At 32.3% G+C, this 16,821-nt stretch overlaps 1 protein-coding gene across 1 annotated transcript in view; it reads right to left on the bottom strand.

Moving 5' to 3' along the window:
* Positions 1–14,679, bottom strand: part of LOC134252589 (C-type lectin domain family 10 member A-like) — a 32,157-nt gene extending 17,478 nt beyond the window's left edge. The window contains exons 1-4 of the mRNA XM_062735088.1: positions 14,334–14,679; positions 12,768–12,852; positions 11,909–11,988; positions 7,955–8,030 (exon numbers count right to left, since the gene is read on the bottom strand). Of these exons, the coding sequence (XP_062591072.1) occupies positions 7,955–8,030; positions 11,909–11,988; positions 12,768–12,852; positions 14,334–14,648 (556 nt within the window). The 5' untranslated portion in view covers positions 14,649–14,679. The remainder of the gene's footprint in view (positions 1–7,954; positions 8,031–11,908; positions 11,989–12,767; positions 12,853–14,333) is intronic.
* Positions 14,680–16,821: the final 2,142 nt, after the last annotated feature.

Here is a 16,821-nt window from a genome sequence, read left to right as displayed (position 1 = left end):
TGAATGGTATGTTTAAAACTGAGCTAAACACTAACTTAACAAAAGTGAGGTTAAAGTCAAAGGAAAGGTCAGGGTCACAAAATGTTGATGCAGTCGCATAGCTCTCATCAATATCTATCAGCATATGAAGTTTGATGAAAATATCTTAGATGGTATCTTTGAGACTTAGCTTTGAGCAGAGCTAAACGCAAAGTGTGACGGAAGGACAGAAGGACGGAAAGACAGAAAGACGGAAGGACGGAAGACGGACATGACAAACACTATATGCCCCGGCCATATTCATGGCGGGGCATAAAAACACAGCAATTAATGAAGTTTATCTGCAAAAAACAATCTATTTTAAAATTACATTCGCCAAAAAGGTTGTCTTTAACAAAGTCAACATAGTTTTAAAAACGCCGCCCTTTAACTTAGCTTTTGAAATCTTTATATCATTAACTTAAATGTATATGTGTCTTTTAGATGCCGTCCTTAGGGTTAAAAATGATCAAACCATGAGCATGTACTTGCCTATCTAGTAAGCTAGATATTGTAAAAGCAAGGTTAAACATTGAAAACAAAATATAACATTGAAGAAACAACATGAAGCGATTAAAAATTGTTACAATGTAGCGTAATAGATTTCATGTGATAGCGAAATGTTTTAATGGGGACATTGTTATCGGGCTATGCTGTGTAAAATGTATAGGGGGAGTGAGAACCTCATGATGGCATATTTTTGACTGAAAGCGTGTAAAGTTTGTTTCAAGGTTACGAATTTAAAACGTATGGATTTCAAAAGTGTATTATACAACGTCTTAAAAATTACAAAGAAATAAGGTTTCACACATCAACAGAACAGATATTTTTACGTATGATAAGTTGCTCATTTCAAAAAGTCTGCTGACTTTTCAAGCAATATTAATCATCGTACAAGTACAGAACTTCATTAGAAAAGATAGGATCTTTTTTTGTCACGAGATATAAAATGGTATCTCTTTTTATTTCAAAAAGTATCATTAAGATGGTATTAACTTTTCTATCGTAAACTTCCCTTACTTATGCAGCAATATACCTTCATCACCTGCAAACGGAGTACATATATCTCAGTTGATTTAATATGCAAGAGCATGCTCTACGTATGAACAATTTCTAAAACGAGGTAAATTATTGATAAACAAGTTGATGAAACAAGAACATAAACAGTCTCGTTTAAAGTCATCGGTCGATACAATGACCTTGTCAGCAAATACAATTTATCATTGAGTCAAATGCTGACTGACGTTTTTCATACCAATTGTTAGTCCATTATTTATACACTGAATGGACGACGTATTTTTTCTATTATTTTCTGATCATGACAAGGAACACACGGCGGGGGTGACCGGTCGGCAGGAGATGCTCACTCCTCCATGGCACCTGATCCCACTTCTGATGTTTCGGGGGTACGTCTTTGCTCTGCTTTAATTTTGTATTGTTTTATGGACTTTGAGATTGAATAGTGTTCGTTACATGTATCTCCATATCCTTCTTCTTTAGAAATAGAACATCTTTCTTAAACCAGAAATGCCCTTTAATGCGCTATTGCTACAAGTATGACATTAATTGAAAAACTCTTATTTTTTAATATTTTTTTCACAAATATAGTAAAGAGAATAATCACAATTTTTGTCATTCCAAACACCTTCAGGGAACATTTCTACGCAATTTTCACCTGTGCCCTTGTTATTAGGTTCATCTTTCCGCCAGTTTGTGTAATTCAATGTTGTGTTAGAATGTTCCCAGTAAAACGTGCCCTCGGACTCTTCATCTGTTCCCCCTATCCACCATGCATACCAAGAGACTATAAATGTATAATATATCGAGTTAAATTTTGTGCTTTGTTGACAGATAAGAAAAAAAATATGTAAGTATGTTAATATTTGGTAAATGGTTGAATATACGTATAAGAAATGGTTGAACAATCTTTTTGAAATTTTAAATACTACTAGTAGTCCATGATTGGGATTTTTTTCACTCATTAAAAATAATTCATATTCAGACCGTTACAGTTTCCATCTCCGCTGGTTACTTAAATGAAATCGAGAATAAAAAAATGTTATGAGATTTAAATAGAATGTCCCCTGCCAAAATATACAGAAATACAGAAATAATAGCGTGCAGAATATACAAATACTTGTATGTCAACCGAGTTCCTGTTGTGTGAAAAAAAATATTCTCAAGGTATTTCCACACTCCTATGGGTCGCCCGCGTGACAAAGTGGTAAAAGCGTCCACTCTTTAGAGTCACGAGGTAAGGAGTTTATCCTTAAGTCGAGGGTTTCAATCCCACTGTGGAGAAAGGTCTTTCGGATGAATTACATCATCAACCAATTTGAGTTTGTACAACGTACTTATATAAAATTTTATTTACTTTTTTTTTTCTTTTTCTTCTTTCTCTATTAACTTACTTTTTACTCAATTTACATTACATGGTTTACAAATAGTCAAATTGACTAAACCAAGATGTATATACTCAGTCCGACCAATGGTTAAATTCCCTGTTGTATATAATTAGATAACATCTATTTATTACATTTTTACCCGTGAAATACTGTAATTTATTCATTGAATAAAAATGATATCCTGTCACAGTGTGAAAGGATATCAAAATGATATCCTGTCACAGTGTGACGAATATCAGAAGTGCGGGAAAACTCTCGATTTCCATTCCCATAACGAAGATTCTTGTAAAAAAATCTTCCTTGACCTAACATAAGATAGATGGAAATAAATAAACCATTCTGACAGCGATTAAAACTGTCAAAATGACCAAAAATATGTAGCTAAATCAATATTTACAGTGTTTTCACTTCACATAGCTATGACGTCTCAACCGCCCAACTATGGCGTCATGAGCCTATGACTGTATTACAAAAAGACAGAGGCAAAGGAAAAATCAAAGATTTTTTTTTAAATGTAATAAACAGAAAATTCAATGTTTTGTAGTTGAATATGGAATTTATTTCACTCGTGAGACAGGATTTTTTGATATTTTCACTCGTGCTTCGCACTCGTGAAAACATCAAAAATCCTGTCCCACTCGTGAAATAAATTCCATATTCAACTACAAAACATTGAATATCCTCTATATATGTCAATCCAAGCAATGTTGATTTGCCATGAGGTCATACTGGCTTCTAACTTTTGTGTCAAAAATAGTTTTTAAAGTAGAAAAGTATCTATAATAATCTTCATACTTTTGTCGTAAAATACAGTACCGACCAGACCCAACCTGATACCAAAGTAGTCCCAGAAAGCAGTCCCAGGGACTCCTTTGGGACTGCTGTGGGACTGCTCTGGGACTGCTCTGGGACCGCTATGGGACTGCTCTTGGACTGCTATAGAAAGCAGACCCAGCAGTCCCAGCTGTCCCTAGGACTGCTTTCTGGGACTGCTTTGTTCACTCATGTGTGAAAAAGGTTCTGAGTGACATGATAGCCCCGCCCCTTGTGTATTTTGAATTTGCAGGCTCCCTAAGCCTGTTGTTTTGTTTACTTGCAGCAGAGAGAAGTTTAAACTATTAAAGAAACAAGGGTTTCTTACAACCTTTTAATAGTTAGAGATTATATGCATTATAGTTAATTGATAGTTTAGGGACTGTGTATTTACACAAATGTAGTTGAGAACAAATTAAAAAAAAAATAAAGTTGTTAAATAAGAAGGAGATTTTTATCCCTTAAATAAGTTACATACTCATAAGAAAAATTATCTACATATAGGCCTATTTTATTAATAATAAGATTAAATACTCAAAATTTGCATTGGCACTATTTAAAAAAAAAATATTGCATTTAGATACAAGATTTTTTAATTGAAAAAGCCACATTATTTTACAACTACCACGCTAAAAAAGTATTCAATGCAACCCTCAAATAAAACCTAACGATTTATTTCATGATCATGAAATAAAATTATGCCACCATTCTTCCATGACATAAACAATGCGAAAAATCATTAGGAAATTTACAAATGAATTAGTTTTTAATATATAGGCAAGCTATTTAAAGAGTACATTAAAAAATAAAGAGTTGAATATACCGGGAATTGTGATTTATTTCTTTATTGTTTTGTTTGTGTTTACCTGGCCGATAATGTGTATAAATAACATAGTATGAATACCTGCGGTTTCAATCGCGTTTGGGCAGAAAATCAATCATGCATGTTATTTGGGTACACGTATCAGTGTTAAGGCCGGTATACACGATGAGATTTGTAGTATAATACAAGTTTTATAATACTTTTGTATGATAATATTTTCTTGTACTCACCCTAATACATATCTTATAATATTGTAAATAAACTACGTGTTTCCCCCGCCATAATTCTCTTTCTTTCAAAATAATTAAAATGGAGGATGAGGCTCTGATAGCAGTGTCTATCATCGTACTATGCACTGCTTGATATATTCCACAAGTCCTCTTCCCCTTCCCATATAACCACGAGTTTTTTTTATGTCTTTACTTGTAAAGTTGGCCATTATTATTAACCATGTACTTTTTGTAGTAATGATAAAAATAGGATGACCCCTAGTGTCATTACATTTCATTGGTTTAAAGTGATAGGTAAGTTAAGACTTGTATTAGGAAATAGAGCATTGCTCTATTCTAAATACAGTTTTATAAGATTCGAAAAAATCTTATGAAACACTGTATTAAGAGTGTATACACAGTAATATTTTGTATTATAATACAAATCTTATAATACAAATCTTACCGTGCATACCGGCCTTTACACATCATTAAACATGCTCCTTAATTAACAATGACCCTAATTTTAATCTATGTAAAAAATGTAATGTAAAAAAGACTAACGAAATGTGTATAATTTTTTTTCAGGATTTATTTTTTTAACATAATCTGAGGGTTCCATTCTGGTTATTTACAAATTTATACTCATGTATTTACAAATAAAACACTTATTATAGAGCTACGGAAACTTAAAATAATTTAAACTGACATGTCAGTAAAAATAATCATGACTGAAAAATATTACATGGCAAAATTAACAAACACAAGACGAAAGACCACCTTTAAGCAATCGCTTAATGGTAGCTTAATGGTGACTTAATGGTGCTTATAGAAGTTATCTCCTTTAAGCCACCATTAAGCTGCAACTTACAGGTGCTTAATGTCCAAACTTCATTAAGCTGCCATTAAGCCACCTTTAAGCCGAGCTTAATGGTGACTTAATGGTCAAACCTCATTAAACTTTTACCCATCTTATATCGAATCTTCGATCTAACTTTTTTAGTTATTTCAATATCATTTATGCAAAATCTATTTTTTGTGATCTAAAATTTTGTGTTGATCGTCATTTTTATATAACATTTCTTTCAACATGCAACATTTTGGGCACTGAGAATAAAGTTAGCTTAAAGCCATAGGGGCTTGCTGCCGGTTTCTAATAACAATTATTTTTTTTAATCATTTACAGTATCAATAAAAAAAGACGTTTATCTTATTATCGCAAATGATCTCTTTTTTTTTAAATAAATAATGATTTCATACGTTGTTTTTATTATTACTGTATATGATTTTTGTTTAAAAAATAAATAATTATATTATTACACGCCGGGGGCAACCCCCTGTGAAAAATCTTAACTTTTTACTTCTGAAAATCGATTTCTTCTTAAAATTATCTTCATCCATGAACACAAAATATATATTACTTTTAAAAAAGATGGTATTTTTATTTCATGTATTAAAAGCAGCATTCCGCTACAGAATTCACAGAAATATAAAGTCATGTTCTCATGCAATTTTTTTTTTCTCTTTTTTTTATGGAAGGGGTGGGGGGATGGGGGGTGGGGCTACAGGTATAAAAATGTTTAGTTTTTAAAGTTTGACTTTTACATCATGAATAATTTGAATTCATTTGTTATTTTTCTTATAAAATGCAGCGGTAAGTATCTGTCAAAATCTAGTCGGTCTGTTATTTCAAAATCGATTTTCAGAAGAACAGCCGATCAGATTAAAGATGACATCCGACCAGATTTATACACATTGGGAAACGGGGTAAGATTAACAGTGTACAGTTTACCGACTGGTTAGACAAAAGACCTTAATTAAGTGTCCACCGTCCCCGGTCAACTAACAGGAAACTATACACACACAACGTACACTAGCAGATTTTGATGATCAAATATTTTTTTTACAAAATTTAAATTTAACGCAAGCATATGAAAAATTAAAAATTATGATTCAGTGTAAAAGGACAATTATTTTGATACCCATTATGATACAATAAAAAAATTAACTGGATATGATATTCGAAAAAAAAGTTTTTGTTAACATAACCCGGTAACGGCGTAAACGAGAATTGTCACTAGGCCTAAATCTTAGACACAAAAACCATTAACATCCGCAGAATATCAAAACAAAAAAAATCATATGTCTTTCCCAATGATAAATTTTTTGTGTTTTATCTATAATTAATTTAATCTCAATCATGATTTAATGCTTACATGTATAAATCTTCGAACAACAGAGCGAAAAATTCATTACAATTTAAAAGCCTAACTCAACGGTTTAGAAATATTAATGTGATATAAGCCATTTAAAAAGATCCATGAGTAAAGCTGTTTATAGTTAGTTTAATAAATCAAATCAATACTTTTGAAACGTTCAACAAAATACTTTTACAAGTCCAAAACAAATTTGTGCAAAATATATATTTTTTACTATTTTATTTTCCTAAAATAATCAAGAGAAGTGTTAGCCTACTGGTTAAAATGCTAGCCACCTACTCGAAAGGTCATGAGTTCGCGCCTCGTGTGTGTGTGTGTGTGTGTGTGTGTGTGTGTGTGTGTGTGTGTGTGTGTGTGTTTTTTTACCAAATCGTGTGAACTCGGCATTTATAATTTGTGATGACAAATCACTATAATATTAATTTTTCAACCATAAAAAAACAGTAATATCGACTGCGTAATGGTGGCTTAATGGTAGCTTAATGGAGTTTGGACATTAAGCACCTGTAAGTCTATCTTAATGGTAGCTTAATGATGACTTAATCGTGGACTAAAAGCTACCATTAAGGACCTGTAAGCCACCATTAAGCTACCATTAAGCTACATTTAAGCACCCATTAAGGACTTTGAGATGGCTTAATGGTAACTTCATAGTGGTGTAAATGTTACTTAAAGGTGCTTAATGGTGACTTAAAGACAACCATTAAACTACCATTAAGGACCTATGAGCCACCATTAAACCAGGCTTAAAGGGTGTGTTTCCTCTTGTGAATGAATTTTTCAAAAGCTTTAATACTTAAGAAAATGCCTTTAGAGTATCCCGATAGTATGGAAATCGGCCATGATCTATAAAGATAAGATCTATTTAAAAGTAATTCTGGTGGAATATAATTAATTCAATTTTAATTTTTCTGCATAAAAAAGTAATAAATATGGGAACCAGTATCAACCACAAAACCCCCCAAATAAATTGTGATTCAATATTCATGTTCAGTGTAATTTATTCATGTAGGTGTGAAAGCTTTCTTCCTACAATAAATATTATTTCAAATTGTTTCTATGCGCGTACTGTTCATACATGTATAATTTTTATGACCTTCGCATCGTAAGGATTCCTGGTATACTGCTCAGAAAAAAAAAAATCATCTGCCTTTTATAGTTCCATTGTTTATTGGAAATCTCATTTCTGAGTTAGCTCCGCCCATTGAATTAATAAACCCCGCCCACTGGGACTGCTTTCTGGGACTTGTGGGACTGCTTTCTGGGACCGCTGGGAATGATGGGACCGCTCTGGGACTGCTGTGGGACTGCTCTTTGGCCGCTTTGGGACTGCTTTAAAAGTCCCAGTGAGCAGTTCCCGCGACTGCTCTAGGACTGCTTTGTGTCAGGTTGGGTCTTGTCGATACTGTACATTACTGGACTATTTTTCAGCCCTTAAATCACAAACAAAAAACTCAAAAAACGTACTTTTGTTTTGAATCCAGGTCTGTTCAGCCTCACTTTCTATTTCCAGAAGATATCCATCCATCCAAATGCAGCTATCCTAAGGGAATAAAATAAAGGGAACATTTATATTTACTTAGAGGTTTATACACAATTCTGATTTATGAAAAAAACATGTTGAATTTATATACATTATTTTAAATGAAGGTCGTTGCCATATTGTATAAATCATGCTTTCAAATTTGCAACTTGATACTTAACCTCAAACAACGATCTTACGATTACATTAATTTAATTGTATCAATTTAGTGCAAATGACTTGAATAAAAATACAGGCAAAATAGGTCGCTGCAATAAAATGGATAAATATTTTCTGTGTATTTAAATGACACCTTATTTAAGTGTCATCGGGTGAAATAATGATTTGTCAATTTGATTTCTATACCTAAGTTACTATTTTTTTTTTTACGGAGAACGTTAGAATGTTTAACTAGTTAAGAAAAATTCAGAAAATCTGGCACCAATAGATAACTAAAAATGTTCTCGTTAAAAGCACACTTTTTCTGTACGAGATGAAATTTAATCATGAGAGAAAAGAAACATTTTGTTCTTATGAAATTTTGAATCAGACATCGCGAATTGTTTGACAAGTAATTGAATTTAGACCTTTCTCTGTTTTGTTCAGAAGCCATCCCTATGTATCTCAACAATATTTATAAGTGGTTGCAATTATACTCCGCGGTGAATACATGTATGTATGGCACAAAACTGCACAGAAATGAAGCTGTTTTATTTAGACAAGAAATGCAAAACCAATCAGGAGAAACCTGAATCTGTTTATCGTTTCCAATGAAAGAAAAATAAAAGAGAACTAGATACGATCTCGTTACGAGCAACCAGGTCTTCCGTCCGATTCCGAAAAAAACCCTTAAGTTTGTAAAATCTACCTGAAAAGGTAAAAAAAAAATGTTGCACGCAAGGGGGATTGAATCCAAGTCAGCAGCATGAAAATCCAGATTATAAATATTACGTACGCTGTCGGGACCTCTGCTCTAAATCTTCTTGTATATACCTCTGTAGAACAGTACTTTTGACTTAGAATTATGAAAGGCTAGTCACTATTCATAAATTTGCGCCAAACGCCACGAGTTATAATCTTCGCGCCTTTTCTTTGGAATGTTCTATTTAATAGGTGTGATAGCTTCAATGAAATAAAAAAAAAAAACCGTTCATTAAGCCTAAAACTTGATGATTAGAAAGTATATTGAAATATTTCACAAACTCCATATAGTATATAAGGAAGTAACACTAAAACAGCGAAACGGCTATGAATTTTAAAATTTTAATTTCCTGTTTATCGCCAAAGTGAACTATCCCGGTTAGTTTAAAAATTCATGAAGAAGTTGGAAATTTTTCTCCGAAAAACATGGCTTACCTTACGACGGTCAAGGAATTGGATATCGTTTGTGCTCAATAACTTGAATAAGATCTTTGAGACAATAATGTTAATATAAACTCCATTAAGCGAACTTTAAAAAAAAATATGGTTATCTTACTTTGTCTTTTCTATTAGTTTAATATGGCACAAGTGTGCATGGGAAAAACATTGGGTAAGTTTTATACTTACCGTATTCATTGATGTTCTTTCTTGAAAAACTATGAATTATAACGATGATTAAAGATCTGCTTTTCCGTGGTGCAATCAGAAGATATTAGGTATCGAATTTCATTTGCACATTTAGTCTTTTCTATTTTTACTTTGAGAATCAACCAAAACCAATTATAGAAGACGTTTAAGAAGAATTTAGTTTGACACAGAATTGTAACGTAACTACAACGTGAAAATCCAAGTATTCCTTTACATTTCATTTGTCCTTATGTTACTTTCGATTAAGCAAATGCTCGACTGCCTCAATAAACCCCTACTGCGAAATGTCGGAGTTGACAGAGAGAGCGGCCATTTTGGAGCGCTTCAAATTTTTAAATGCTAATATCTAGAGTTTAGATTTATCAATCTTCAAACAAATTATATAGTAAGCATTATAAGAAAGGTTTTTATTAACATTCAAAAAATTAAACGAAAAATATTGAAAAACAAAAAAATGTTGAAAAATTGGACTTTTTAAATTAGCTTCCGGTAGCGAGCGGAAGTAATGACGACAAACGAAAAGTCGCGTCCTGGATAGTATTTATCATCATCTATAATCTCTGAAAGTTTCACATTGATATCTTTTACCATTCTTGAGAAAATCCGTGGACAAAAGAAATCAGAAAAAGGCCTGTAACTTGGCACCGGAAGCGAATTTCCAAAAAAATCTCTCAGATGTGTCAAACTCATTTAAGAAAACATCAGTCCTGAAAATTTCATGTAATTCCACCCAGTTGTCTTCGAGATATCGCGTCAGAAAAATTATGTTAATAATAATAAGAAACAATAGAATCGCTATAAGGTCTTCCGTTCAGACTTAACAAAAGACGGAAGACCTTAAAAAAATCACATTGAAAAAGAGCTTATTTCGTAATGTCTTATTTCCTTGGGCGGATGTTGACGCGTCATTGACCCTTTTAAGGTTTGTGGAATGCATTTTGAAGTTGCTGTAAATTTTAAACTAGCATTATGTTTACTGTATAATTAACAAGAAAGACAATGCGTATCGTATTGCATGAAATTGTAACTTTCAGACTTTTATATGAAATTAGAACTATCGGTTTCATTCTATTTTATAATGTATTTACATGTATTAGTGTATAGTATTATTAAGTTTGCTATATTCTAACAGTTTATGCTATCCGTTCCTCCGTAGTGTTCGTACGGCTGTCCATATGTCTGCCCGTCCGTCTCTTACGCTTTGGGGTACCCATCTCTCATCTGCAACTCCACTTATGCCTCCGAATGAAATTTAATGACACCTTTATAGATTCTTTGTTACATAGTTCTATTGTGCATCTCCTATTTAACCTTTTTATTGGAAACATATATTTCGGATTTACCAGAGCAAAGTATGGACAGTGTCTTTTTTGCATAATATTGATGGATTCTCTTATCCGCATCTCCTCTTATACCAGTGAATAACGGTGAATAATGGTTTAAAAGATTTTTGATCACATAATGCCAATATGCATCGTCTATTTTGTTTTTTTTGACCTGACACTTTTATCGCCATTATAATCATATGGGAGGCGGGGGCGTCATTTACTGAGCTCACGATTCATAATACTTCTTGTTTATTTCGGAATAAATGACCATCCGAGTTCCAGTTTTGCGTTCTCGTTGTAACAAACAGAGCATGGCCATAGCAGGTATCCATCAAGCAAAATTAAAGAAAAATATGGCACCTTCTTTGAAACTCTATATAAATGTTCTGAATTTTATTAACTTGTAGGCAACAACATTATTTTGTTACGGAGATCGGGTTGTCAATAACTACCAGAGAGATGAGATGTATATAAAAATGTTTTTTTTTCTAACATACACGGTCATTTTATAGGGACACACTTTCATTTTCAGCTATGCGTAGTATTTGATGAAAACGAACCTATATTTTTCTAAAGCTTTTATTTAGCTCACTTGGTAGAGTGATCGCTTCATGATAAGAAATAAGTGGGTTCAAGCATCGGCTGCGAAAAAAATTGAAGCAAATGAAACGTTACCAAAAGCTTGGTTCTTTGAAGTTGTTGGTCTATTGGTTGAGACCGTAACCCTTGTCACTGCAGGCGTTGGCATGATCAATATATTACTTTCCAATGATCAGAGTTCCGAAACATAAATTCTCACTTTGAAGCTCTTCACAGCCTTCACAGGCATATGATTAAAAATGATTACTGTAGTACTTTTAAATAATCGTAAAAAGGACATGGCACTATACAGATCGAATTAATGTATTTTTATTATAAACTAATAAAGAGCTCTTAACTTCTTTGTGAGGTTTAGATATCCAACGGAAGATCACAAATCTCCTGCCACCTTAAAAGACATACCTTGGCAGCCTGCCACTTAAGAGAATTTTTCACAAAACAATATTTCTTCTCCCCGTTTAGTTGCCATGATGTAGGACATTCTGTAACAAAGTAGCATAAATGGAACATTGGAATAGAATGAATATAAGATTATTTACAGAAATTTATCTCACTATGCCTAGAGTTGATAATCCTTTATATTGTAACACTTGTTAATTGGGTTGATATTGTTGACATTTCGATTCCATTTTGTTCCATACCACCTAGAGGAAATGTCTTCCATTTTCACTTCTGGGTCATTCATTAAATTTTCATACATTACCCTATGCACAGACATTTTTTAATACAAATTTAGGCAAATAAAACTGAAATATTGCAAATAATTCCTTTTTTAAAGATGTACGTAACTATACATATTGTAATTAATTTTCAACAAAGTATATACATTATTTAAATTAATATTTTCTTTAAAAACGTTTTTGGTTCTTTCACTTTAAGTAATTTTACACAAAGAATTCAAAAAATACATGTTTGGACACACATTTTCAAATGCGAATTGACGTATAACCCTTTACTTATTTATGGAATTTCTGAACATGAAATGGGAAGCATTTAAATATCTGCAGTTGCTCTGCAATTTTGTTTTAGTACGTCATGCGTGTATATTTCTTTTTCATTTCATCACGTCAACCAAAACATTTTAATATTTGATAAGATTTATTAATCAAGCTTAGTTTTACTGAAAACATTTTACTTTCAGTCGAAATAATCAAGTCTTGCTGTAGACTTAAAAAAAATATGATTTCGTTCTCCAAGAAGCTTTTCATTGTTTTATAGGATGTCATTTTTAGAACCCGTAAACTATTTGTTTATTACTTACTGCCATATACGCAGAATGGTTTTCCGCTACTTAGAGGCACACACTCCACTTTACACGATGTTGCCTTACAAGATCCCGCCAGCTCCTGTGAAAAGGATACATGTAGACCCATTGGTCTCAGCATTCTGTACCTTCCTTCGCCTACTTAATGTCATGAGTTAATTTGAACATTATGAATTTCTTCTTGTATTTATTTGCATAAAAATAACGCTATGAAAAGAATCCAGAACTCTTGCGTCTTGAAATATAGAAAATTCAACCCTAACTTAATAGATACCTAAACAAAGCGTAACTGTGTTGTTCTTTAAAGATTTATTTTTTTCTAATAGTGTTTTTAGCAAAGATAAAATTTGATCTCTGAATGTTTGGAGAAAAATCAATAAAAACAATCTAAGGAGCATGAACATTACTACAATTTTGTGCGGCTTTGTGAGTGTTGTTAACAATTGTTTAAATAGATTTCGATATAAGACTAATCGTTAATTGTAAACTAGCTCTATCCATTCTCATTATCACAATTTTTAACAAACTTAAATTTATTTTAGTCAAAGATTCTTGCTTAATTATAACAAAAACTAGAGCCTGCTTATACTTTAGAGCAAACATTGTTGTTATGTTCCTACTTTCAACATTGATTCCTATTGTGACCCATGATACATCAGGTTCATTGATCATGACGTTGACCTCTTGCTTGAATCTGGAGAGAATTTTGAAATATTTCAAAGAGGGGTTTAATTTTCCCCCCCAAAAATGTCCCTAAGTTTAAAAAAAAAAAATAACTGACACAATTAGTCCCATGAACAACTTCAATTCTTCACCAAAGGATGCTGTGTGACTAATTCTGTTGTAGTTACCAGGCACTGGCTTTTCATAAAGTTGAAAATGGACAAACGATAAAAGGAGACACACAGACGAGAGATGTTAGAGATCTATTGGTCAGAAAAGCTCACCCAAGATTTAGTAAGGCTAATAAGTATTTCAAAATAGGCAAGTGAACAAATAAATGACATTTAATATTCTTTCATACCGATGTCTATATGTCAATTGCCTTGAATGAAGAAATTTTTAAATGTAATACATGTATGTGATGTGCCAAATGTTTGTACATCGAACACAGTAGGTCAAGGCAAAAATACAAAATCGGGCAGAAAAAAAAGACAGCAATGTAAATAAAAATCCTTAACATTTTATCACATTAGATGCGCACATTCATACAAAAATACTTAAATGATGGTACTTTTTGTCATTTTTGGAGCAGATTAAAATCAATATAACATCTTCTAAGACTTTGCAATCCGTGTTCAAATTAAAACGAGAAGATACAAAGTGCTTTTTATTGACCTAAAAGAATTAAAAAAAAGCATACATGTAGTTTTAGTTCGTTATTTTATTTTTGTTTGTTCCCTAATCTACATCCTTATTGACTATCTTTTGTTAAATTGCTGATAATTTAGCACAAGGATGTATAGAACGAGACTGTTTCTGATATTTTCATCTTTTGTCTTTAATGAAACGATAAACAATATACAATCAACAGTATTCTAGAAACGTCGAGACATTACTTACCTGTGGCTGATTTTCCATTTCAATATAGTCACACTCTAAATCCAAAACTAAAGAGGTTCCAGATTCTCCCTGTTTTGCTGCAATTAGTTCACAATTGAGCTGTTTCTTTCGATAGTTCACAGACTTGCACTTGCGATTCTGTAAACATTTTCGAATGCACTGTTTTTGTCCAATGATCGGGAAAACATTCATGACTTTGCTAAAAGTTATACATTTGCCCGAAGCAGTCACTTTTATGTTAGATACGTTGTCAATTTGAACCAATACAGCATAATGTACTGTAGAAATAAATGTGAATAGTTTTAGTCCAAACATTGTTAATTTCTTAACAAGAATAAAATTAAGGTTTTGATTATTTCACATGTGTTCCTATAGTCGAAAGTTTTACACAATAGCATAGTTGCAAGCAAGCGCAAAGAATTTCATTGACTAGATACATTTACAAAGCTATTTATAAAGTTGATAAAAATGGCATTAAATGTAAAATATCAAACTGATATTGTCTGACAAAGATGTAAATAATTAACCATTGAAAAGAAATTAAGATTACAAAATCTTCAGAAGCATGCTTTCAAATTATATCATGAATCATGCATTATAAATAAAGTTAGAAATGAAAACATGGATAACATGGGATATAAAAAGGTGTTTCAATTACTTTAAGTATTTCATACTTAGTATAAAATACAGGATTTTTACATATTCAATATGTCTGACGTCTCAGTAGCTTTATTAGCCCTGCAGGGCTGATATGAATTTGCGGGGCTGATACGGATAAATATCACACCTAAGTAATTTAAACCTAAAAAACAGTATTTGTGATCATACACGTGTTTTGGGGGTACACATTCTCTTAATTTTAACATTTTTGAATGTAAAGATAATCTAACTGACAAAAGATTATTTTCAAACTACATACATTTGAAATAGAAGTAGAAACATACCCAAACCCTGTGAGACAATAGACTGTGCACATGTAAGAAGTCCGTGCAAGATTATTTTGTTATTTTCTTTTAAACTTAATGTGTAGTGTATTTTATTACTAAGTATGTAATAAACATAATAAAACATACCCTTTTCCACATCACATTCTGTGTCGGCCCTCTACCAATATCAGCCCTCGACCCTTCGGCTGATATTAGGGTCTAAGGATGATACAAAATTTGATATGGAAAAGAGTATGTATTATTCTAATTGGAAATAATTCACTTTCTTGTATTTCCTGATGCTTTAACCTATATGAAGTAATTCTTAGTGATTATTGGTAGAGTATTCAGTTTTTGATTGGTAGGTCCGGGTTAAACTCTCGTCCTCGGCACCACGTCAAACATAATTCATGTACATAGGTATAGGTAGTGACTACTCTTTTGCCAAACACGCGAAACTTTATTTGAATTCACTGGTCTTTCGTATGAAACATTCAAAAGGTGGTACTTTGCATGGTAGGTGTTGGTTGGAAAAAATACCCTCTCCGTTCAATGGCTCTCACTGGCATAGAATAGGGCAAAATTAAAGTAAGCGCTTCTAGGGTATAAAGTGATGTTTCTATATAGTTAAGAAATCTCGAATAGGAGTTTTAGCGACATACAATCAATCAGTCCAACGAAATAAGGTGCTTTCGTCAACTTCTTCAGATTATTATCAAATTTCAAGTACATAATGTACATGCACTTGCAAATTAATTGAGTTCTTTGAGATACAAGAAGATGTAGCTTTGATTCCTCTTTTTACATCCATTATAATATAACCTTTGTTTTCAATAAAATTGTTTGCTGTAAGAGTCTCAAGTTACCAAAAAAAATGAATAAAAGGTAAAATGGGCACAATAAGAATATTTTTTAAAGAGAAAAGACTTGCATACTGTCAATCAGATGCCTGCAAGGGCTTATGTTATTTTCAAAAAAAAAAAACAAAAACATTTTACCGATTTGTCTATAAAGTTTATAAATAATATTAAATATATATGATCACTGTGTGGCTATATGAATAGGACCTCGTATTTTTTTTAATCAAAATATTGAAATGACTCTAAAATGTAGGGGGATTTAATTGCATTATTGAAGATTTTTCATACCATGATTTCCCCTCATATTACATACTGTTGTACTACATGGAGTAATCCAAAAAATGTTGAAAACGTGAAAAAGCTATTAATATTACATAAACCTGCTGCTAGAGTCATTTTGAATATCAGAAATTTTCAAACGCCAGCTTCTGTCATGTTTACAAAACTCCATTGGATGCATCTATCAGATTACTTTATCTTTAGAAAAACCATTTATTACGTGGATTTATGCCTGATTATTTAAATGTTTTCAAATATGTATCAGATGTTAGCCAAAGACAAACAAGAAATTCCAGTTCAAATTTATTGTATGTACCCAAGGCAAAAACTGAGTATTATAAGAGATCTTTCATTGTTTCAGGTAGCAATGCATGGAATACATTGTGTGAAAACATAAGGAATTCGACAAGTGTTGTATGTTTT

The sequence above is a fragment of the Saccostrea cucullata genome, unplaced genomic scaffold (assembly GCF_032062105.1).
Source record: "Saccostrea cucullata isolate Sc308-1 unplaced genomic scaffold, CSIRO_AGI_Scuc_v1 ctg4913, whole genome shotgun sequence".
Taxonomy (NCBI): Eukaryota; Metazoa; Mollusca; class Bivalvia; order Ostreida; family Ostreidae; genus Saccostrea; species Saccostrea cuccullata.
The sequence above is the reverse complement of the archived record's forward strand: the minus strand, read 5'-3'. Positions and strand labels throughout refer to the sequence as shown.